The 25,535-nt window shown below is 53.5% G+C and overlaps 2 protein-coding genes across 4 annotated transcripts in view; one reads left to right on the top strand and one right to left on the bottom strand.

Moving 5' to 3' along the window:
- Rsph14 (radial spoke head 14 homolog) overlaps nucleotides 1-25,535 on the bottom strand; it is a 111,243-nt gene that overhangs the window by 63,701 nt on the left and 22,007 nt on the right. The gene's annotated exons all lie outside the window — the stretch shown is intronic.
- Gnaz (G protein subunit alpha z) overlaps nucleotides 1-25,535 on the top strand; it is a 50,425-nt gene that overhangs the window by 18,419 nt on the left and 6,471 nt on the right. The window contains exon 2 of the mRNA XM_005360180.2: nucleotides 4,929-6,157. Coding sequence (XP_005360237.1) covers nucleotides 5,435-6,157 — 723 coding nt within the window. The 5' untranslated portion in view covers nucleotides 4,929-5,434. The remainder of the gene's footprint in view (nucleotides 1-4,928; nucleotides 6,158-25,535) is intronic.

Here is a 25,535-nt window from a genome sequence, read left to right on the forward strand (position 1 = left end):
CTGACTGATACAGTCCAGGCGTCTGTACTGAGGTCCCACACTCCAAGGAGAGTTGACCGCCCACCCCCAAATGCCTGCCATTTTCAGCATCTCCTCTCCAATAGTGGCTTTTGATTTGCCACCGGATCATCACTCCAGCTGTCCTGCCAGCCCTCTCACAGGTGCCTTTTCACCAACATCTCCCGCATCCGCAGATGCCCACCTATGCACATCCTCTGCCAATTGCTTGCGGTCATTTGTCACCTGCTAGGCAGCCAGCCTTACCCACCTTTGTAGGCTTGCTGCCTGTGTACTCCACCTTTGACCTTCCCCCTCCTAATGGGAGCTCCGTTTTTACAAGCAAGTTTGACACCTTGTCACTTGCTGCTGTTTTTGCCCCGTCTGTGGTCTGATTTTGTTGTCTTTACCAGAGCAAGTGTAGGGACTCAGTCTTTGTCTTACCCAGTGCAGACAACCCCAAGCTCCAGAGCTCAAAGCCATAGCTTTATAAGTAAGTGTGAGGTAATGCACTGGCTGGTTTTCCCAGCCCCCTTCTCCGTTGCACCACAGTTGGTTCCTCTTGCCCATGGCCACCTCGCTTTTAGGGTACCAGGATGCCATGTGGAACTACACACAGACACATCCACCCCATCCCATGGAACAGCTGCGCTGATATTTAATAGAACATACACACACGCACACACACACACACACACACACACACACACACACACGATTCTGTGGAACTGATAATATTTAAGCAGGAGCACACACACAAACATACACATGCACATAAATGCATACATGTCACTATCACAAACACACATCTGCACACATAGCTTCAGGCCATTTTCTTATTCCTCTAGGACAAAGGAAAACCAAGAGCCCAGCTAGGCGTCTCTTCTGGCATGCCCCTCCCCCTTGCCTTGTCCTTTTCTCATCTCTGCTGAGGCCCTTTGACCTCCCCTTAGTGGCTCATCTCTCCTGCCCACACCCACGCATTCCAAACCTTTGTACAAGCCTCTCCCCTCTGTCTAGTACTTTTGTTATTTCTGGCCATACCCAAGGATACTGGTAGATCCTGGGTATCACCCCGGGAGCCCATGAGCAGTTTCTGGGACAGGGAACATCAAAATATGTGGTCACCCGCTGAGCCTCTAGCCTGATGACATCAGGTTCCATTCTGAGATTTGAGGAGTCCCTCAAGACCCACTAAAATCCAGGTAGACTCAGAGGAAGAGCTGACAGAGCCTGACCTCGGCAGGTAGGACTGGCTGGGGTTCCATTTGGAGAACAGCTGGACTTCTGCATCTGTCATCATCCCCCAGTTCCACTGCTAAAAGAATTCTGGGTAGGATCATCCGCGTGTTTGCTGCAAGTTTTGGCTATCTGGCACCCTGGTGATCTAGCAGAGGATAACTCCACCATGCCCTCACTGTGACAGTTGCTTGCCCATGTAGTTCCCATGACACAAACTCACTGCCTGACCACAGTTTCCCCTTTATTCCCTTATTGTCCCCTAGCAACCAATGCCCACTTATCAAGGACCAGCTGACCAGCCCTTGGCTCTGGGTTTCTAGACAGCAATAGATAGGGTTCCCGGATGGCAGCCCACTGCCCCCCACCATGCTCTCCCAGTTCCCCCACAGCCTCGTGGCGATGAAACACATTTCCTGGAATTCAGATCACATGTCCATAAACAGAGAAACTCCTTCGCCCGCCACTTGAGACCCAAGGCCAGGCTGCTTCTCTTCATTCTCAAGATCCAGTGCTGCGGAGGGGGTCGCCAAGGCAGGAACAGGATGGACAGGTAGGGTAGGACTGTGCCCCGCTTTGGTGCCCCGCCTGCTCACAGCCACTCTCTCCTCGATTCACAGCTGTCCATCTTTCTCCCACACCACAGTTTCACCAGCCATAGAGAAACCTGTGCATGGCAGGAGACACTGCAGAACAGCCAGAGTGCGGAGGTAGCAGCAGCATGGCGGGGAGGTACCTCACACGTGTGAACTGACCTACAAAGAGCAGGCAAACGTCCAGCAAGAGACACCTACAGCAGGAGTAGCCAAGGAGAGCAAGCAGGGCCTGACGGGCTCCCCAGGGCCACACTGTGGGAGGGGCAGGGCCAGATAGGTGTCCACCGCCAAGAAGTAGACAGGCTCTTCTATTCAGATACAACTCTGGACCAAGGCAGGGGGCTGTCCTACCATCCCTCAAGAATCATGACTCTGGGGTCCCCTACCTAGAGTAGGGGTCACCTATCTTGACTAGACTGTGCTGATAGTATCGTAGCTGAAACCTGTCCCAAGGATCCTGCTTGTCTTGACAGCAGACACTTTGGGGGGCTCATTTAGCAGCTCCACATTTTCCAGATGACCTTTGCCACTAATGCCATCCAGATAAAGGAGAACTGGCTGGTGAGGCCTGGCTATTCCTTTGACTTTGAAAATACCGAAGAATATGATGTTAGCAAGGAACGCCTTCAGCCAGACCTCAGGAAGGAGGGTGTTGTCCCTCATGCTGACATGAAGTTGTGTTGGCTCCAGAGCTCCCCCCATTACTTCCCACAATGCTCCCCTTTAGTGATCCCTCCTAGTGCTCCCCCCAGTTCCTCCCCCAGCATCTGCTAGAAAGACATCTTCCTGGAAAGACACCCACACACACACAGCAGGCTAAAGGTGGTACACACCTTTGTACCCGGGGTCATCAGTGTGGACCAGGAGCCGTCCGCGTTGACCTCTGCCTGCTCACAGACCATGAAGAGAGAGGCTCAGGCAAGCCCTAGTGTGATGAGAGACAGGGCCTCATCAACGCCATGCATTTGCTTACAAACCCCTTTACCTAAGGAAAGTTCACGAAAGGAAATGTAGGTGATGGGTAAAATGCACGGCAGGGACTCCCCTGGAACTCCATACTGCTGGGAAGTGGCTCCCAGACCTTTACCTCCTACACAGACACACCGGAGTGTGGCTCCAGTGCCCACGTGAGCGTGTGCTGTTTGTGTGCCACCACTGAGCACGTGCGGCCCAAGGCTTCCGTTCTCAGACGTCTTGAGATGGTCCGAATGACATCTAATCGTTACTCCGAGCCACTCTACACCTAGGATGATGTCTCTGGCGCATTCCACAGCTGCTTAGGCGGTGGGACTGCAGAGACGTAGAGACTTTCTTTCACCTCGCCTTCTCTCCCTGTCTCCTACTCCAGCACCTGCCCCGGGGCAGGGAGGTGGGGGAGCTGTGCACTGAGCACTGCCCTGCTCATGGCAGAGCTAAAGCCAGGGCAGGTTGCTGGCTTCGCAGTCTTTGCCAAGGGGAAGAGCACAGGCAGCATCAGCATGGAAGGTTCTGCCTGTCACACCGCAGCTGAGGGCCACTGTGGAGGCAGAAGTGGGGCGGGGGGATAACGGAGTCTGGCTGAGGAGGTATTACCGTGACGATGTCCCCAGTGACTGAAAAGCTGGGTGGTGACTGCTATTGGCTGATACTTTCAGAGTACCAGGGCCTGTCTGTGCTAGACGCTCTACCCCTCCCATATATCAGTGAGCATGAGGGGCAAGCTCAGAGATGTGGAGTGAATTACCCAAGGTGCTGAGAGACAGCAGGGTACCTGGTCAAAGGCGGTGTGAAGAGATTTACACCCTGAAGACTAAAGGCTACAGCCGCTGGAGAAAGTCAGAACCGTGGGTCTAGTGTGGGTAGGAGAAAGAGACACAGCATGGGGGTTGAGCTGCCATTTCCCAAGTGTCCAGGTCAGATGGGTAAGGAGTACGTGGGTGGTTGGGTAGGTTGGGTAGGTTGGGTCTCATGCTGCTCACACATAAGAGTGGAGGCAGAGAGAGGCCCTTGCCTAGATTAGGAATGCCGTCTGCTTTGGGTCTTCTACCCCAGAGCCTGCTATCAGGGAAGGGGACATTCGATCCGCAGCACCATAGCCAAGCAAAGACAGATCAGAGGAAAGAAAGCTAGAGCTGTGTCATGGCAGCGGGCCACCCTGGGCTCCCAGTCAGAGGCAGAACTGAGCCCCCTGCTGGAGGAGATCTGCCCCAGCCATCCAGCAGGTTGTTATGGAGGAATCTCATAGGTAACCTTCCCCCTGGTGGTCAACAGGTGTCACTGGCTCCAGCTGTGAGTCCAGCTGTTCCTCATTAGCACCATAGCCCGGATAGGATCTGTGAAAGATTCAGCCTGAACCTAGATTGGATGGAAACAGAGCAGCCACGCCTGGACTCAGCAATGCCCAGTTCTCTAAGAGTCTCCCTATCCTCTCCCTAGACAGATTATCACTATATTGCCCTGATTGGCAGGCCTTGGCCACTCCTCAAAACCTCTGCCTAGCTATTGCACACTCAGGACCCTGTGGTACCCTCACCTGTTAATCCCCCCCACCCCCTGGAAAGGACAACAGGGCTGGAGTCTGTCCTGACACACTCCACAGACTCTATGCATCTGGCTCTACCACAGAGGGGGCCCTGGGTCTAAAGGGACGAAAGTTGGGCCCCAGTTTCCCTGACTTCATTAAGGCAGGGACAAGGCCAGGACTACACTGCAAAGCAGAGTGGGGATGAGCTTCCTCCATGTCCTGGAATGGTGGACAGCCACAGGAGGTCATTCTATGGAGCCCAAGTCAGAAACACAGACTCAGCAGGGACTGGTCAGGCAGATCTGGGAGGCAGGAAGGCATGGCAAAAGTGAATCCAGCATGGGGACTGCAGGCAAGAGCTGTGCATGGCTCTCTCCTGTCCGACCTGCACCTGGCGTCAAGCAGATCAGCGGAGTGGAAGGCTTCGGCCAAGCATATTTGTTTAGCTGTGGGTTGGGCACTGGCCCTGAAGCACCGAAGGGGCTGGGAGTTGAACCGTTCTGCTGTTTGCTGAGGCCCTGTGGCTGACCCCTTTCCCCATCCAGCCTGAGGTGGGCCCAGGAGATAGCTCATGCTGCTCTCTTTTTCGTTAGGTGAAGGGCCGGATGCAAGGCGGGGAGCCGGAGCAGCCCGAGGCAGGGGGGCCTCAGGGAGCGCTGGGCCCTCCAGCCGTGCTTAGAAGCATCGCCACAGCAACCAGCGACCAGACAGCAGTAGCCTGAGCAGACACTGCCTAGGCAGACGCAAGCGGACAGCTTCCTACCGTGGCAAATACAGGGAATGACTACGGCAAATCAGGCCACACTGCTGACAAGGGAGGTGGAGTGTCACTAGAGGGGAGGGTGTGGTCTCTGTCCCGCTGCACTGAGCGCCATGCCCACAGGAGAAGAGGTGCTGGGGCAGGGATTGCAGTGTGACACAGCCTTGCCCCAGAGCTGGTGCTGAGTACTCCCGGGTCAGCTGTCTCTCCTGTCTGCCTGTCACGCCAGCCCACGTTTTCACCATCCCTCACTGTGACCATTCTGTTTGTTGGCGAAAGGGGGAGAGGCGCCCATCCTGTGCTCTGTGTCGGGGGGGCCTGCTGCTGTTAGACCAGACCATGGGATGTCGGCAAAGCTCAGAGGAAAAAGAGGCAGCGCGGCGGTCCCGGAGAATTGACCGCCACCTGCGCTCAGAAAGTCAGCGGCAGCGCCGGGAAATCAAACTCCTCCTGCTGGGCACCAGCAACTCTGGCAAGAGCACCATCGTCAAGCAGATGAAGATCATCCACAGTGGCGGCTTCAACCTGGAGGCCTGCAAGGAGTACAAGCCCCTCATCATCTACAATGCTATCGACTCACTGACCCGTATCATTCGGGCCCTCGCTGCCCTTAAGATCGATTTCCACAACCCGGACCGTGCCTACGATGCCGTGCAGCTGTTTGCACTGACTGGCCCGGCGGAAAGCAAGGGTGAGATTACACCCGAGCTGCTGGGCGTCATGCGCCGGCTGTGGGCCGACCCTGGGGCTCAGGCCTGCTTCGGCCGCTCGAGTGAGTACCACTTGGAGGACAACGCAGCCTACTACCTGAATGACCTGGAGCGCATCGCAGCCCCCGACTACATCCCCACGGTGGAGGACATCCTACGCTCTCGGGACATGACCACGGGCATCGTGGAAAACAAGTTCACCTTCAAGGAGCTCACGTTCAAGATGGTGGACGTGGGCGGCCAGAGGTCAGAGCGCAAAAAATGGATCCACTGCTTTGAGGGCGTCACTGCCATCATCTTCTGTGTGGAGCTCAGTGGCTATGACCTGAAGCTTTATGAGGATAACCAGACGGTGAGTAAAAGCCTGGGTTCCTACTGTTTGTTCCTGGGAAGCAGATGGACTCGTGTGAGCCAAAAGAGGCTTCGCCCAAAACCGGTACTGAGCCTCGCCCGGCCACATGGATCCTTTAGCGGTTCCGTGAGATGGGGTGAGCACACCCCTTGTTCTGTGCTCATGGGAGTGTGCTTTGGAGCATGGTGAGTGTACAGATGCCACAAGGCTTCAGGGGCACTTCTGTCAAGTTGTAAAAGTCATGCTGGTACCCCGTAAGAGCTCAGCTTCCCATGACTCCCCCAGCCTCAGGAGCATCACTTTGACCTAAATGACACGTTCCACAAAACACCACACCCCTAGGCCCCACAGAGCTCACCAGGCAGGACCCCCCCAACCCATATTGACTCTTGACTACCCTCCCCCAGCTACGGATGGAACTCTGGAACTTCCCTTGTAGTGCTTGGCTTCACTGCCCAGGTTTCCAGGTCACCCCAGCCTCAGTGTAGTGAGTATATTGTGCCTGTGCTACGTGCTGAGGACATGGACGGCAAGGCCTGGCTGGACATCCCTGGTGGTCCATGTGGCAGTCTAGCAAACCATTAAGCTCCTACCAGCACCACATAACACGTAGGTCCTGAGAATAGCAACATGATTCCTTCTTGATGAGAAGAGACTAGCAGGTGATCTGGTTAAGAAGGGTTAAATCCAAGGGGCCGGGACCTGGCCTTGGCCTTAGGGTATAGGCTGTGGGGTTTCTCATTGATCTTTTGAGACCCTTATCCTAGGCCTAAAACCAGTGTATGAGAAGGGATGGCAGAGAAGCAACCGGAAGGAGACCTAGGTTCAGTGGCTAGCTGGCAGAGCTTGAGAACAGGGGTGAGGGGAGCTTCTGAAGAAACTGGGAAGCAAATGTAGGCCTTTTGCATGGAAGGGGTCACTAGCATGCTCGGATCCAACTGAGGCAGAAGGTGAGGTGCCCGAGCTACCTACACTCTCCCCAGGAATGGCAGTCGTGGGAGCCTGTTAGTCAGACAGATGGTAGTGGTCTGCCCTGGGGATGATTTCCCTCTACCAGGCAGGAGCACTGAACAAATACCCAGAGCCTCCCTTTACAGCCTCTGAGAGTCTGAGTGAGGTTGTGGATGCCTGGAACTGTGGTACCTAGGGGAAGGTATTGATGCCAGTGAAGATTCTGTGGGCACACAACGTCCACCATGCTATGAGACAAGGGTGCAGCCTCTCCACTTTGGAACTCTGGTCTCTGGGCTCAGTGGCAAGGATGATCCAGTTAAGGCAAGTGACGACAATTCTTTGAGTTCATCCAAGGACTCTAACTTTGGGCCCATGTCCCCCAAAGGTGTCTATGGAAGACTGAAGGCTCTTGACCACAGCTCTGGATGTCTGAGTGTTCTGGCCATAGTGAGAGCCTGTAGCCTGATCAGTGACCATGAAGACAGAGGCAGGGCTCTCTTCCCCTCCCCTCCAGCAGCCGGGTACCCTGGGGACTGTGTCAGGTATTGATACTATTCCTAATGAGTGAGATGATAAGCTATAGATGTAGGTGACCCTGTTGCCCCCTGTGGTCTACCTTGTGTCCAGGCTGTGTCTGTCTATGAGTGAGCCTTCTTCAGTGTTCCCACCCATCCAACTTTTCTGGCTGTTTCATTTCAGCAACATGTGTGATTATAACTAGAAGTGGCATCCTAACAGAGGAGAGAGCATGACCTGAGACCAGAGTCGGAGGTTGACCCAGATGTCAGGCAAGGAAAGCACAGTGTCTGGGGTTGATTATGGGAACAGTATGGTGGAAGGCTCTCTGTAATTTCTCTACACGTCTGCTGGCAAGAAAATGCTCACAGGTCTCGGGCTTGGATCTGATGGCCTCTGGGGCAAGCATGGCACATTCCCTCAGGACCAGGCTCCCAGTCCCATCTCTTGCAGGCTTTGCCCACAAGTGTACTGGATCCCTGGACAGGATGCTTGGTCCCTGAGTTTCCTGACCCCCTCTGCCCCCTCTGAATCTGTCATCAAAAGCAGCCCCAAGCTTTCCCGGCTCTGCCTGGCCTTTACCCGCCACTCTGTCACCTCTCTTCTCTGTGTGTGCTGTCTGTGGCTTCTGCTTGCAGCAGCTCTCCATCCCTCCCACAGTTCACAGCCATCCTGCCCGGTCCCTCCCTTTCTGCTCATCAGGACAAGAACTCATCTCAGGCAGAACTTCACTGGATGCCTTCCCTGGCCGTAGCCTGGAGTCTGCACACTCCTCTCTTGAGTAGTTTGTAACAGCCAGGATCCGCGCTCACGTGGAAGCAAGGTGCTCCTGGGAATAGGCCCTGGGAGCACTGGGTGGGGCTCTGTGGCCTCGTATCTCTAGTCCTCTTTCGGGCCCATCCCTGGGGGAATTTCAGTGAGGCCCGTGCTCACCTCCTGCAGAAACCAGGCTGAAGTCTACCAGGGCATCTCCTAAAGGGAGGGGTTTACAGCTGAGCCTACACACACACAAATTTATTCTCATTCATTTCTCTCCCTCTCTCCCTCCCCCTTCTCCTCCCTCTTTCTCTCACCCTCTCCCCTTACCTCCTCCATCCCTTATGCTCCCCCCCCCCCGCTCTTCCCATGGGCCTGAGGAAGAAGTGTTGTTCACCAGAAAAGGAAATTCTTGATGACAAACCCTAGCAAAGCTGGGAATTCACTGGATTCCAAATGGTCCTGACCTTTCATGCTCCACCAGTAATATCTGACGATAGAAAACAAACAGGCCGCTAAGGAAAGACAGTGCCCTCCTCTCGTCCCTCCCACCCTCTGCCCTGCCAGTGCCAACAGTGAGCACCTCTCACCTCTCCCCTTCAGCCAGATGCTGAGCCTGGGCTGCCACCAGCTGCCTCCTCCCCCTCCCGGAATGCCCTGCAAGTCCCAGCCCCAACAAGGACTTGACCCAAAACGGACCACACTACTTTTTGCAAAAGCTCAATGAAGTTGGGGGCCTGTGCCAAGGCTGTGTACACCACTCGGCAGAGCTCTCTTTCCCTATTCAGCTCCAAGGCCCTCTTGCCTTTCCTCTCACAGAGGCTGTGATACCCCTCCCATCCCCATGCCTGGAGAAGGAGCCATTGCCCCACCCCCACTCCCCAGCCCGCCTGCTGGTTTCTGCGTCAGCAGTGTTGCCAAGGAGAACTTCAGCATCTCCAGGCTTCTGGGCGCGCCAGGGCTGCAGTGAGCACAGGGCAGGCAGCACCTTGGAGGTGCGGGTTTCCAGGACATCCGTGGAGTGTGGCAGCAGGCACATACGAGGAGCCATGCCATGTGTGCCCACGATTCATACACTCATCTCCAGGATCTGACAGGTCTTCAGACCATCCGAGTCTCCAGCCTCCTTGGCAACCTTGACAGGCGGCTGCAGACTCCAAACCTAGGTGGGCTTTCCAGTGCGGTCTGGTGAGCTCCCAGCTGCCACCAGAGGCGGAACACATCCCAGGGACATGTGGGGATTTCTCCTGTGTGCCACCCCCTGACTGATCTGGTGAGCCAGCCAGCAGCACTCGACTGCCCACCTGCCTCACACCCTCCCATCTGGGGATTTTTCACGGAGCCAGCTCCAGGGCTCAGACAGACAGAGGGGAGAGGCCTTGTCCTCCTCAGATAACAGATGCAGGTCACTCGGGGGCCACCGGATTGGGAACTAGGAATAAAACAGCCCTAGCAGCCCATGTGGAACCATGGCCATGGCTGTGACCTGTGAGAGCCCTCACAGGACCCCAGGTCGTGTGGAAGCGGAAAGAAGCAGACAGCTGCCATCTCGCCTCTCCCTTTGCAGAGTAGCTAATGGACACCGGAAGCCACTTAAGGGTAGAGGGACACTTTAGAAGAGACAGATTAAAAGGCATGGCTGTAAAGTGCCAAATGTTCTCATAGAGAAACCCACAGAGAGCTCACCACCCCGAGTCCCGCAGTGCCCTGCTGTGTGTCTGCTGGGCTGATACAAGGCCTGATTGGGGTGGGGGTGGGAGCACTAGGAACGAGCGAATGTAAGCCAACTTCTGACAGCACGGAGTTGATTGGCACAAGGGGGACAGTCTTATATGGCGACTGCGTAATTCTCATAAGCCACCTGCCCCTTTTCCAGAGCTAACGGGCGTAGTTACCAGGGCTGTTCCCCCATTTGCTCCCATGTGGGATCAGTGGTGACCACTTGAGTCCCACAATTTCAGCCGAGCTTCAGTGAGGCTCACCACAGAGAGGTCTCATGCTCACCTGGCAGATAGCTGGTCAACAGAACCGAGGAGACCAGCCAGATGCGGCATATTACTTTGGGCTGAGGGGCAAGTTCTGCAGGTAGGAGAGTCTACAGCAGCTACATTCCAGGCAGATAACCTAGACCAGCCCCTTGTCTAGGTCCAGGTTCCTAGGTTCCTAGGACAGCAGCCCCTTGTCTAGGTCCAGGTTCCTAGGACAGCAGCCCCGTCTAGACCCAATATTCCCAGGGCAGGGCAGCATTGACATGGCCTACTATGCTATGGCCACAGTGGGCATTCAGCCAGCTCCGTGGAGTGGGTAGGAGGCAGGAAGGCGTGGGAAGAGCTAGAGACTGAGGACCCCGCTTTAGCTTGTCTGAAGTAGACCCCATGGATGCTGACCCATAGTGGGTGCCCCAAAGGAAGGGAAGCATCTCTAGGACTGTCCTGAAAACACAGTATGGACCTGCCACTGTGTTTTAAAGCTACCATGGGCTTTGCCGTGTGTAGCCTGAAAGGAGGTGTGTTCAGTTTCTTTTCAGTGGAGTTTAAGTCAAGTGTAGTAGCTCACACCTGTGATCTTAGCTGGGGCAGGAGGATTATCTTGCGCTCAGGGCCTGCCTGGGTTCTAATATGAAATCCTGTCTCAGTTTTTTTTTTTCATGTGTCTGTGTGTATCACGTGCATGCCTGGTGCTCTCAGAGGTCACAGTAGGCAGCAAATTCCCTGGCACTGACGTCATAGATGGTTGTGAGCCACCGGATGGGTGCTGGGAACTGAACCTGGTGTCTCTGCGAGAGCAGCAAGTGCTCTTGACCATTGAGCTGCCTCTCCAGCTCCTCAAAACAAAGTGTCTTAAGGAATGTAAACCTAGCAACCAAGAGGCTAAGGCAGGATTGCAAGTTAAAGGCTAACCTGGAAAAAAAATATTTAAGCATTTCATTAAAAAAAATCTAATTAAAAGGCATGACAACACACACCTTTCATCCCAGCACTCAGGAGGCAGAGGCAGGTGGAGCTCTGTGAGATGGGGGCCAGTCTGGTCCACAGAGTGAGACCCTGCCTCCAAAAAGAAGCTCAAAGAGAGGAGCGCAAGGCGCCTGCGGTAAGATGGGGATAATGGGACAGCTTACATCTGGCGGCAGGAAGAAGCTCCAAATGGGAGAGAGCCAGATGTGGACGACGCCCCTCTCGTAGCATGCACAGACTAGATCGCAAGGGACCTTACAGGTTACTTAGTGTGCTTAACCAGGCAGTTTTTCAGAGGAAGAATGTACAGGCGTGTCTGCATCACGTGTCCAGGTATTGACAGAGCAACTTGAGAGGAAAGACTGATGCTTGCCTCATGTTCCAGAGTGCACAGTCTGCCATCGCACGGATGGCGGCTGAGGGAGCAGGAGACTGCAGAACAGCTTGTTCACATCTTGGCAGGTCCCACCTTCGGGGCCTACCCGCCAGCCACCAGCCCCTGCTAGTTAAGCCGTAATCCGAAGGGTTCCGCAACCTCCTAACAGCCCGGCCAGCCAGGGATTGAATTGTATAGTACATGTTGCCTGTGATACATCTACTCAAGCCATCGCCCTCCCCTGCCGGACCCACGTCACATGGGAGACCTGAGGGACTTGCTGGGCTGACCTGCTCCCTAACAATCAGCAGCAGGACCTCGGGAGTCCTCGGTGCAGTGTGTCTGTCCCCACTCTGCTTCCTTCTCCTGACCCAGTTAGGGACACAGCTCCAGCAGTAGGGCCTAGTGTTTAGAACTACTCTGGAGAGGCTTGTGGACCACACACAGTTCATTTATGACGTCCACAAATCATAACCCTGAGATGGGATGACAGAGACGAGAACTCAGACCTTGTGGGGTAGCATGGCAGGGGGGCTTGGGTCTCAAGGACTGGTAGCCCCCTGGATGGCCCAGCCCTGAGAGACTCTACAGAAATAGTTATGAGCAGCACTCAGCTGTCCATACTGTCTGCCCGGGCAGTGCGGGGAGGTGGAATCTGTTCTCCTAGGACCCCAAGCTTCACCTAAGCCTCAGCAGTGTGCTCTCTTCAGCCTGTGACGGGGAGAGGTAGAAAATGGAGAACAGCCTGGCATAAGGCCTTTGGGCTTGCCAAATGGCGTTTCAGATACTTATGCTGAGGCCCTCCATCTGCTCTCAGAGACACATAAGCTATAAACACCCATGTCAACAGCGCCTTCTCCCGGCCCTCTTTCCTTGTCCTGCTGGGTGCTTCCAAGGACAAGGCCGTTCCATTAGTCCCCTTTGTACAATGGCTTCTTGTTCTTGGTGGGTCCTTAGCAGGCCCTGGCCGTTGGATTTAGGGCTTGCTTTTGGTACACGTCCTTGCCTCCTACACTAGAAATGCCTGCATGGTGCAGCTCTGCACACCTGACGTGACCTTTTCATTCATGTACCACGCCTTCATTGCATCCTTGTGAGCTTGGCTGTGGAATTCAGCTGATTCTTCCCATAATGACTGATCGTGTGTCCCACGGTGTCACTAGAAACCATTCCCTGGATACAGTCCCAGGATGCCAGCTCTTATCAGCCCATCATTTCCACCACAGTAGCCCTCCTATACCTTTACAGAACGCACAGCAAGACAAGCACTGTGGTCTTGGCTCTCCGAGACTGTTGACCACAGCAGAATGACAGCCAGCTTACGCCCTGGCTTGGGTGGAAAGGGGCTCCCTTCCGACTTGGCTTTCTTAGTGCTGATCAGTTTTAAGAAAGGGAGGCAAGTACCTGTCCCAGGTACTCACCTCCTTGTAGAAGAGCATGTCCTGACAGCCCTCTGTATGCCAGTCCAGCTTTTACCAGCTTGCCAGAGTTAACTCTTGGTCATCAGGAAGTTTCGAGCTGTCTGACGACATAGTGCTAGCTTCAGATCAGCCGGGTGGCAGTAATTACGTCACAGAAATCGACCGGCTCTACCCAGCATTCCCATTTCCCATCCCCACCCAGCCCGCTGCTATTGACCAACAGTCTACAGACAGAGCACCCTAGTGGGTAGATGCTGCCAAGGGGCCAGCCTCGGCAGATGATGACTGGAAAGAGTCACTGCTCACAGGCTCTTCGAGGAACAGAGCGGTGTGGCTTGTCTGCACCTCCTCCATGCTTCCTTGGCAATTCCCCCCCCCCCGACCCCCTGACCACACGCCATTTCTGTTGCTACCATCCTGCTGGAGAAGGATCATTTGCCAGAGGATCATCAACTCCGCGCTTGAGCCTCGATGCTGCTCCCTTTCCACAGACTTACAAGAACTCTACTCCATAGAGAAACAGCTGTAGAACTGAGCATTGCTCTCGCTGTGTAAGCCAACCTGAGCAGAGACCCGTCAGCTCAAGCTGGGCCCATTGCACACCCTCCATCCCAGAGAGAGCCACGTCCTGAGGCATCATTCAGGAAAGTAGTCACCTAGAAGGTGCAGGCCCACAGCCCGGTGAGCTCGCAGAGTAGGGACATGGCAGTCATCCTGGTCTTTCTCTGAGTGATGAGGAAATGGCGTTAAGGAGCCCCTGGGCGGGTCTGTGGGTACCCTCTGAAACAGCTGGCCTGGGCCAGAGAAGTCAGGAGGGGCACTTCTGCCTTGTCAACTGCTTGCATGAAAGTGGGGGAGGGGGCAGAAATCAGCAACAGGGCCTGAAGAGACTGGGACAAAGGTCAAATGGCATTCTGATCTGAACCATAGAGAATCCAGTCCCAGATCTGTTGGGTAGTGCTGGGGCAACCGGCAAAAGCAGAAATCAAGCGGCGGCTGTTTGGGGCTGTGCACATCACAGCTCCGTAGAGGGCACCCTGTCCTGAAGCCGAGGAATGGCAAAGTGTGGGACAAAGTCCCCAGCATCGCATCTCGTCCCGGCCCTGCCAGGAGCAAGAGGTGTGGTTTCGGCCCCTGGGCTGAGCTCCCTTGCTGCCAGAGCAGTAATCACGCCAGGTACTCAGAGAGACACCCTGCTCTGAGCTGTACCGAGAGAGTCATGGCAGAGTAGCATCTGCCTCCTGTCCGCTTGCCGCCCTGGCCAGTGGGTAATTAATTTCCTGAGCGCATTAGTTCTGCTCATTATGTACACATCAGAACAGCTCTGGGGTTTAAGACACAGATTATTATTGTTTTAAGGGATTTGTCTAGTCTAGGAAGCTGAAAAAACAATTTTCCCACTGGACAAGAACTGACTCTGAGGTAGTGAAGGCAAGGTCTGGGGTCTCACTGGCTTGGGGCAGGGGCCCTGGAGGGTCAGGGTAGGTATGAGAGAGTTCCTTGACTGGCCTTGAAGAATGGTCAGGACACATAGGTCCACCCTACTGGGCAGAAAGGCTTCTGTACTGACAGGACAGTCCCTTTGCCCCTCTGTGAGGCTCCCTGGAGATCTACAGGAGACACTCGTTATTAGTAAGGGCATAATGATAGGTGCTCCTTCTCCCTGGGCATGCTCTGAACTAGGCAGAGGACAAATTCAGGCTAGTGTAATAACACTACTATGTGCCCAAGTTCCTATCTTAAGGTCCTATCAGACCTAGGGCCATAGCCTTACACAACTTTTCCTGCCCACTTGTGCGCCTGGGAGAAGCTTGCCCCTCTCTGCTGGTGGGCTAGATATCCTGATCCAGCATCCTAAAACAGGAGCTTCAAATCCTCCAGGGCAGCTTGGCCTAGGCAGAACATGACCATGGGTAGGTCCCCTCCCCACAGGACACCTGCCTCCCTTGAGTAGTGGCAAGTAGAACTGAATAAGTGTGATCTCCTCGTGCTCACCCTCAAAAACTACAAGCTCTGGACTGTGTGTCCTACCTGGAAGAACTCTGGGCCTTCATGTTGTGTGGGTCAAAACACCGCTCCATCTCAGGAACCCGAAAGCCTCGTCTGCCTCCACTCCTGCCCTTACCTATGATTACGCTGTGTTTGGGTGAGCCTGTCCTCTCAGAGTAGGCAGAGAGGAGAAAGCAAGCGGAATCTCAGGGTACCACTCCAGCTAGGCCACAGTCTAGGCAAAAGTAGCATTCTGAAAATGACTTAGGAGCAGGCCATGGTTTCAATATGGCTTTCCAGCCCCAGCAAGCAAGGCAAACTTAAGAGAAATGATCAGGCCTGAAAGGCTCTGGGCAGAGCACCTGCCTCTCTTTGAGGCTCACCTGTCCAAAGACGGGAAGCAAGAGCTTGGCAGCAGAGTTGGATGCTGCCACAGCTCCAGGGTAATAACCTTAGCACAGACCAGCTCACCCTACCTTTGTGACTGAAAATGAGAAAGGTTCGTAGCAGATGGAGACAGAAAGCCTGTGGTTAGCACTTTGCTTTGACATGGCCATGGACCACTTAAAGTCTCAACATAGAAACTCGTAGTCACTGCCTGCTCTAACTCAGGCCTGTAGCCTAGCAGGAGGCTCTACATGACCCAGTCTGGACTTAGCAGGACTGAGGCCATACCCTGCTGAGCAGCCTGGACTATAGACCTGTTCTCGCCACATGCTGTGGCTGCTCCGCCCTGGGCCCTTGTTGTCAGGGCATCCATGTTGTGTGTCTTCCAGAGGTCAGTGGCCTCTCCTGACCTGGCCCTATTGAAACTCTTTCCCTGACCCGCTTATGTCCACATCATCCCAGAATACTCTGAGTGACAGCCTTGTCATTGGATCCTGGTGATTCCTTAGCCTAGACTGCCCCAGCCTTAGTGGAACCCCCGGGGTTTCTCTTGCTCTCCAACACACGGTCTGCTCTGGAAGGATTGGGTCACACAGTGGTTAAACTCAGGACGAACAGGATTGGAGGTGGGCTAGGTATTTGGGTGGCACCCAGGATGAAGTATTTCCTGACTGAAAACAGCTTGAAGGCTGGGAGTTCCTCCAGGTAAAGTGTGTGGGCTCAGGACTTTGCCAGTAAGCCAGGATGGGAATGGTGTCTGGTAAATAAGCTGAGAGACCTCAGAAGATACTGACTTGGATGAGTACTGTCTCGTGCTAAGAACCGTGGAGCACATCCATGGGTAGCAGCCACATTACATGGAGGGAGCTTTCTCTTCTCATCTGTTTTTTGTTGTTGTTTTGTTTTGTTGATTACTGCTCGTGGCCTAATGACCTACTCTGTGGTTCTTAAAATATTCCAGAAGGTGGAAGCCTGCGATATAATCATGACATCCTAAGACCAAAGCCTTGATCACTATCCAGAAAGCCAAGAGTCTGACTTCAGGGTTGGCCCAGGTACCTTTCCTGAGGACTGTGGCCCAGAGAAAAAAAACAAAACAGATAGCGCAGGAGCCCTTGGTCTATGACAGTCCCTGCCACCGTAAACACTGGGGGGTGACCCTACCATGCGTCAGAATTCCTGCACGACCTGGCTTCTCTGCCTATGTGTGGACTAAATCATTGGCTAGGAATGTGTAAGTTGTTTCCTCTTCTAGAGCAAGAAATCAGGAAAGGCAGGCAGCCTTGTCCTTGGTACTTCCATCCTGCTGTGTGCTCCGGAGGTTCCTCTGAAAAGACAGCTTTAAAGCTGAGGTCTCCTAAAGGGGTGTAGGAGCCAGACAGGTCCAGGACACCATGGGAAGGCTCACACAGTCAACTAACCTAAGCTCATAGGAGCTCGTGGAGACTGAACCGACAACCAGGGAGCCTGCCTGGGACTGACATAGGCACTATGTACATATATATATATATAATATATATTATATATATATTATATATATGTAGTTGTGTAGCTTGATCCTCTCTCTTTTGGGACTCCTAACATCCTAACAGTGGGAACAGGGGTTGTCTCTTGACTCTTTTACTGACTTTTGGGACCATGTTCCTCATACTCATAAGGTCTTGCCCAGCCTTAACACAGAGGAAGGTGCTTAGTCTTACTGCAGCTTGATAGGCCATGTTTTGTTGATGCTCTCAGAGCCTTGCTCTTTCCTGGATGGAGATGAAAGAAGAGAAGATTGGGGGATGGGGTTATGAGATGTGGAGGGGAAGGACTTGGAGGGGAGAATGGGGAAGGCTGTGGCCCGGATAGATGAATTTAAGAAAAATAAATAAGTTGAGGTCTCCTACCAACTCATTGTCCCTAGAGCTAGGCAGCTGCTGCATTCAGGGCAGGATACAGTCGGCTCCTCAGCACACATAGTAATGGATGCTGGAGTCAGGAGCAAACATCCCAGGTTCCAGGCCCCTGTTCTATTACCAGAGACTCAGAGAGTAAGTTACATCTGGCTTCTGTGACTGCCTCATACGTTCTTCTCAAAGAAGCACTCTCACCTTAACTCGAGTTTTAGACAGAGCTGAGCTTGCTACAGCATCTCCCCCCTCCCCCCAGTATCCGACAGGTGACATCAGGTGACGACCTAAGTACTCTTTCTTTTCTTATAAAGGGTGAGCATTGCTGAAATCCATCCTGTAGGCCATAAGCAGACATTCCCCACTGGGATCTCTCTTTATCCCCAGTTTCCTTTGTTCCTCAAAGGAATGGCCCAGTCCTGCCGTGAAGGATTTTACAAGCTTTGGGGGGTCTCTGCAGCTGAGCATGTACCTGCGGAACAGTCCAGGTGGTGTGTTGAACTTAAAGTCTCAAGGGTCCCCTAGAGAGCAAACAGGAGGACTTCACACACTAGTTTGCTTCAAAGGCCTGTATCTGAATCCACAGTCCCCAAACTATAAGATATTTGCTTCCTGGTGGCCATTAACTTCCTGCTAGTGACTGGTGGGGATAAGGGTGGTGTCTTATATCCAGTCAGCAAGATTTAGCACAGAAGCCAAGAGGAGACTGATTCTTAATTCAGTAGAAACAAAGGCAGACTAGGACTGTGGGAAGTATTGCACCTTCCTGCCAGGAAGGAGACCCGTAAGCTGAACAGGAGCCATAGCCCGAGTTCTGCCCCCACCTCCACTCAACACTTCTGGCCTGCTGGGCATGGACAGTGAACAGGACTCGGTGCTTCAACTTCCCCCAGAGTCAGTGTGCCTAGCATCTTGTAGTTTTCTGTTCCAGTCTTAAGAGTCTTAGAACATTCCTGAATCACAATCTCTGGATATATGATGCCCACAGCCCATGTCATACTGTGGGATTCTTCCTCCCCTGGGAATTGAACCAACAGCTGTCAAGAAAGAGTCACCAGCTCCTGAAAACTCATCTGTCATTGCTTCCGAGATCCATTCAAAACAAAAGGTAGAATGGGATGGCTTATGGGGTGCTAGGCCTCCTGCTGAGAGGCCACTGACTAAACAGGGCAATGGCTGATGGTTCCACTCACGCCCCTAGAGAGCTCTATCGGGTAAGTTAAAGAAACAAACTAACAACAAATAGACAGATACCTTAGGCACCTCTCTCTAGCTAACACTGGGGCCTACGGGCTGATAGGGCTGTAGCCTGGCAGTCATCCTAGTGTGTCGTGTGGCCACCTGTGTCCATCTGGATGGCCCAGGTCCAGGCTGGCCTCCCAAGCCCCTCATCCAACTCCACATGATACATCATGGGATCTAGGGCAGTCGTGTGGTACATCCTGGGCTCTGAGCTCTCCATGCAGAAGGATGTTGAGAGAGATCTACGGGGTTTTACTGGGGACAAAATAAATAGAAACAGAAGGGCAGTAGCCGTGAGCAGATGGCACAGAGCCCTGCTCCGGGTCGTATCCTGGAACACCGCTCATGCAGCCTGTGAGCCCCTAGCCCAGCAGGGGGCAGCCCCCACCACACAGATGAAGAAACTTGGGTTCCAAGCACAGATATTTCCCTGGCTGCAAAATTGGGGGCCTCCGAATCTATAGGTCCCAGTGAGGATCTTCACTGTCCCCTCCCTACCTAGAAATTGGGCAGGATTAGATGGTGGCTTCTATTGTTACGATCTAGGGTCATGCCAGCCCCCTCCACATTATATGGGTAAACAGGAGGTGGCCGGAGGCTCTCCGGCTACGTGAGGCAGGAAGGAGTAGTACCTGCTGTTCCTGGCAGTTTCAGGACGAGCGTGTCCGTGTTATTAGAGCCTGGGGTATAGCCTTACCCACAGCTCTTATCTTGTTTAAACAGTCTTTGCTGTTTGAAGTGGCAGGCCTGGCGTGTACTGTTTCTGTGATATTGCACTTGTCGCTGGGCACTTGGAGGGACACGGGTAAGCAGAGGTTGACTTCTGGACTTGTTTGGATCATACCCCTGCCCCAACCTTCAACCCAGAGAAATCTCATTTGTTGCCAAGCAGAGAGCTTCTCCCAAAGTACTCTGTAAACTAGGTAGGTCTCCCCTAGTGTGTCTAGGTGACAACCAGCCAGCCCTTGGTGGAAGAGACAGCAGAAGGGAGAAGAGAGGGTGACAGTAGAGGGGACTGGACGAGAATAGACCTGAGGAAAGGGTGAACAGTAGCGTAGCACAGTTAATAAAAACCCAGTGACAGGAATTGGCCTTCAGCCTGAAGGTCAGAAAAGCTAAACAGCCAGCCGTTGGCTCTTACCTCTTCCTCAGTCTGAAATGGCAATCCTGCCTCCAGGAATCTCAGAATGAGACTGTGAGTGAGAGCTGTCTCTTTCCCCTCTCCCCCCGTCTTATATTCCTCTCTATTTCTGGGATCAAAGGCGTGCATCACTACCACCCGGTTTCTTTGGCAAACTAGTGTGACTACTGGGATTAAAGGTGTGTGTCACCACTGCCTGGTCTGTAAGGCTGATCCATGTGGCTGTTTTGCTCTCTGATATTCAGGCAAGCTTGATGTATTAAAATACAAATGAAGTATCATCACACACTAGACATCCAGAATGTTTGCTTTACAAGTTGTAGCCACCCTCCTGGCTAACCCTCCTATGCCACTGGATCAGAGTGGCTTCTGCATGTTCAGGGCTATCTGCATGCAGGTGGAGGCTGCAGCTGGGTTTGGGTCTCTGCTCCGTACAGGTTTATAAGCAGGATGCACAGGACCCCCAGCAAGAGGAGCACAGACACAGAGCAGGACCTTGAGCATCTGTACTCAGAGCCCAGGGGATTGACCCGAGAGGGCTAATTTCACAAATACAAAACCCAAGACTTCACCTGCCAAGATACGGGATCCGATGGTTCCCAGTCATGTTAAAGCTGAGTACCTCACCCAATGCCTTTCTAAGCTCGTACCGACCAGCCCTCTGAGCATCAGAGCTGTAGTTACATATGATGCAGGCCACCTGTCACTGCTACAGGCCGGAAGCCCCAGTCATACTCTTTCAAAGCCTCATTTGGATACCTGCCACCTCCCCCAAACACAGCCTAGGCATCCTCACAGAAGTTTTGGAGCTCTTCCCTATACCACCCTGGTCATCTGTACCCCATACCAAAGAGCAGGGGCACAAAGTGGGCAACCAGGCCCCCAAGCTTCCTTTCATCCTAGCATGCCCTCATCCTCACCTGCAGCAGAGATGCTACTCCCCATGCCATCTGGCCCTGTCTGAAGATGGCCCCAAGTTGAGGACAGCAGGTCCCGTGACGGTCAGTCATGGATGTGAGTGGACGATGAGCATGAACAAGAATATGGCCCGAACGGTGCTAAAAGCATCCTGGTGCTAAGAGGTTGAAGCTAGGACCTGTAGAAACTTCAGGGGTGGACTCAGTGAGGCAGCCAGCTGTCTGCATCCAGAGGATGAGCCGTATGTGCACAAAGACATGGCCAAGGCTACTTCTGGGGAAAGTGGGCACATGGAGGCGGCAGGAAATGTGTGGACCAGAGATGGAAGCCCCTGGAGGATGCTCGCAAGGCACACACAGGAAGGTGGGTCCCCACCAGAGACTCTCCTTATCCTGATAGCTCAGACTCCCAAGTGGTCATGTCTACACTGCTGCCCCAGCCGGGACACGATCCTCGGTGCTACCGTCTAGCTGGCCACGCTCCACATTTGTTTCCTGTCTTTCTGGATAGCTGGAAGGACTCGGTTCTCTGAAGTTGATTTTGCTTATTGCTGCTGTCTGTCCCCCAAGCAGGGACTAACACAGGCTCCTCCCCATAGAGCACTCCAAGCCCTAAAGTGAAAGTCAAGCAGAAGCATGCTCGTAAACGGAATATTGAACTGAATGGAGGGACCTGAGATTTTAGGGTAGGCGGGGCCTCTACTTGGGAGACCAGTGGCAGATTCCAGAGACAAAATAAGGTAGTGTGTGGAGCCAAGCAAGTGGTGGGCAGGCAGAAAGGGAATAGGGGCTGTGAGCCAGGCCCTCGGAGCCAGAACAGTAGGCTGGGTTGTGCCATCTGCTTCCGTACCCTGAGCACCCACGGAGCTGTAAGGCCCAGGTTGGGTGAGGAGGTGAGGAGGATGAACAGTTGTGTGGAAGTGGCCATCCTGAGGGAGAGGGCTCTGAACACAAGTAGGAGCCAGCACGCTGTAGACAGCAGCCCCACCTCAGCTCCAGTCCACCCCTTGCACCTGCGCTGCTCCTGTCTGGTCCTGTCCTGTTCCCACAGACAGGCTCCAGTGCAGCAGGGCTCACTGAATCCTTAGCCTCCCTAATCCAATTCTCCAGGTGTAAATTTGCAGGAAAAGGAAGAGTGCTAGCTAACCAGATTGGACTGGAAATAAGTCCCCAGGCATCTTCTCTGTCTCCAGATACGTCCCAAGTTCCCCCTGAGGCCAATATCCATGACCAAGCCTAAGGTGATCCAGTCTATCCAGGATTCTCCTTGGTGCAGGAAGGTGGGCTGAGCCAAGGTGGAGGTTGGTTGTGGCTATGAACTAGGATTGCTTCAAGGATCGCCACCCTGACTCCTCTCCCTGGGCCTGGAGCCCTGTCTCACTTTTCTGATGTGAATGGAGGGTGAGCCTCCTCATTAGGAAGCCTCCCTACCCATGGATACTCCTGTTAGGAGCATGTCACCAGGGGAACCTTCCATCTTAACAACCTACTGGCCTGTTTCTCGGGCCAGATTAAGCCAGGAGATCTCCCTCAGAAAGATCAAGGGAGAACCAGGTCTCCCAACTCCCCAAGGCTCACCTTCTACTATTACCCCTAAGTGGACATACTGGGCTAAGATGTGCAGCCTCCGCCCGTCTTTGGCCTTTATTGCTGTGTGAGACGGAGGGTGGAGGCGTCCTCTCCAGTTGTCATGGAAACAGCAATGCGTCTACTGAGCGTCTAAGTGCTAAACTGCACAGAGGGAGGGGCATCTGGCCCTGTGTGACAGCTGCTGTTACCACCACCCAGCAGTTCGGTGCAGAGAAAGACCCAAGGGGCTGCCACACTCTCGAATGTGGCTGGCGTGCCCAGTTTGCCCGGGAGCCTCCCTGTGAGCAACAGGACCAGAGGCACAGCCGTCCTGTCTCTGGGAGGCTTAGTTGGCATCCCATTCAGGCACTGGGGTAAGTATATGGGCTCTGCCCACTGGGAGCCACTTCACTGAGAAGACAGGATGGCATGGGGAAGCCAGCAGCCAGTAGTTGGCATTGTCTGGGGAGAACCAAGCATCTGGTCCCTAGGCAGATGACTGATGCCTCCCCAGCCGCATCCTACTGCCAGGAAGCAATCCATGATGCCTGCTTAGGTTTCAGCTGACTTTCCCTCCGCGTCTCTCGCCTCGCTCCTCGTGCTTTCTAAGCTCCTTGAGGCCACCAGAGCATGGATAGTAACCTCCCCCGTGGCTCTAAAGCAGGGGAGAGTGGCAGAGCCAGCCAGCTACCAAACAGGAAATGCAGCCACACGCCTTCAGACCATCTAGTAATTGAATGCACTGGACTCGATCTAGTCTATCAGTGAAAGGAGACCCTGGCACCCTGCAAAGTCTCAAAGGCCTGGGGCAGGGCCGAGCTGGCAAGCCTGGCTACTTAAGGGGTAGCATGGGGCCTGGAGATAGGTCTCAGAGGTGAAGGTGAAGGGTTTAGTGCCCAGCGCAGGACCACTTATCAGAAACACGATCCATTCAGGTCACTTGAGGGTCCAAGGTGGGTACGTTATTTCCCTAAGGCAGGAACTATGGTCTGGAATGTAGGAAGTGATGAACTCAGAGTCTCGCTGAAGACCGAGGGAAATGTGGCTCAGAGCACTTACCTAACATGGACATACAGGTCCTCTGCTCCCAGAAGCCAGCATAGTCATGCCCGACAGAAGCTTCTCAGCGACTGATCTTAGTGACAGTCCCTATAATGGTCCCAGGTCCCAACAGCAGTGAGCTGTTTGGGATCTAACCTGGTCATTTCCAAACCAGAGGCTTCTGATCACGAGCATGGCAGACGCTGGCAGTGCCTCAGTTTCTTTTCCTGTGGCTACAATAAAATACTCTGATAAGAGCAACCAAATGGGAGGAAGTTTGGTTTGGCTTAGAGTTCCCAGGGGACACAGTCTACCACGGTGGGGCCATGGCAGAGGAGATGTGACAGCAAGCAGGGAAGGTGTGGTGCCAGGAGCTCCGGCTGGCAGATCGCACTGCATCCACACCCAGGAAGCAAAGTATAAAGAGGAAGTAGAGGGAGGCCCACCCCTAGTGATCCACTTCCTCCGCCGAGGCTCCATTTCGTATGGTTTGACAGCCTTCCAAAACAGCACAACTAGCTGGGGACCAAGTTTCAAACACCTGAGCCTGTGGAGACATTGCACACCAAAACCGCAAGACAGACATGGCCACGCACCCTGGGTAGAGCCATGTGGAGCTGCGAGACACCTCTGGAGATCGCAGCACAGGCTAGAGGCTAGGTGGGCCCTAGAAGAGAGAAGAAACTGAACACGTGCAGATTGGGAGCACACAGCAGCCAGAATGGCTCGAACAGGAGCCTAGTAGAGGGGTCTCGAGAGGTCCAACAGAACCAAACCCTGAAGCGTGCACATCTGTTCGGGGAGAATTTGAGACACTGGAGTAGGTAAACACGCAGAGTCCCAGAGAGAATGGTACTGTTTCTCGTACCACGGGACATACGTGAGCATCAAGCCTAGCTATCTCCTTCCTTAACTGCGCTAGTAGGACCTCCATTAGAGGAGCTGTTCCTTGGCTCAGAGGATGAGAACAACTTTGTGCCTTTTAACTGAGACCTTTTTCAGTGCATGGTTTTGGGGGTTGAAGTCTTTTATTTTCCTTTAGACAGAGTTTCGCTATGTAGTCCAGGCTGACCTCAAACTGGCAGTCCCGCTTCCCAAGGGCTGGGTATCTTTTCAATTCAAAGAGAAAACTAAAGTCCAGAGGCTTGGCAGAAAACATGGTTGTTCACCTTGAAAATTGTCTTAGCTAGGGTTTCTATTGCTACGACAAAACACCATAACCAGAAAGCAAGTTGAGAAGGAAAGGGTTTATTTGGCTTCCACTTCCAGATCATAGTCCATCACTGGAGACAGTCAGAACAGGAACTTAGGCAGGACAGGAACCTGGAGGCAGGAGCTGAAGCAGAGGCTGTGGAAGGGAAATGTTTTCTGGCTTGTTTCCTCTGTCTTGCTCAGCCTGCTTTCTTTAAGAACCCAAGCCCACCAGCCCGGGGATGACACCACACCACCATGGGCTGGGCCCTCCCCCATTGATCACTAATTGAAAAATTGCCTTCCAGCTGGATCTCGTGGAGGCATTCCATCAACTGAGGCTCCCTCTCTCTGATGGCTCTAGCTTGTGTCAAGTTGACACATAAAGCCAGGCGGTACAAGAACTTTATGACTCTGAGAGCAAAGCTGCTCCTTATTTCATGTGGAAGGAAGGCAGTGGTCACCGTGAGCCCCACACTGGGGCCTGTGTGGTGAGGTGTCTGGCCAGGCACATCTGGGCATGTGCCAAGTGGAAAACCAAGGCCTCTGACGTAGGTGAGGGACTTGGGTCCCGCATGAACTCTGGGTTATGTGTGCATGTGTATTTGATTTAAAACAACAAACAAACAACAACAAAAAAAAACTCGTTGGGAGCTGCTGGGCTCAACCTCTTAGCACGAGTGTGAGGCGCTAACAAGCCAGCATCCTGCCCAGAGTGACAAGGGACAGAGTGGTGTCCTGAGTGGTAGGGCTGGCCCATGTGGGCCAGTGGGAGTTCTGGGAACACTTTAACTCAGAGGTAGCAGCAGAGTGGGAGAATGCCCATTATGAAGGTCCAGATATTACCCTTAGAAGCTCAGTCAGGATCCAGAGAGGCTACAGAAGGAGGCTATTAAAAATGAGCCCCAGACTTCGTATGCATAGCCAGGGACATCTGCCACTGTGTGTCACCAGATGTGCAGAAAGGGAACCAAATGGCTAACCTGGCACAAACACTCTGGCGGCTGGCCTCCTTGAAGAATCATTCTAGCC

Source organism: Microtus ochrogaster, linkage group LG2, assembly GCF_000317375.1.
Source record: "Microtus ochrogaster isolate Prairie Vole_2 linkage group LG2, MicOch1.0, whole genome shotgun sequence".
Lineage (NCBI taxonomy): Eukaryota > Metazoa > Chordata > Mammalia > Rodentia > Cricetidae > Microtus > Microtus ochrogaster.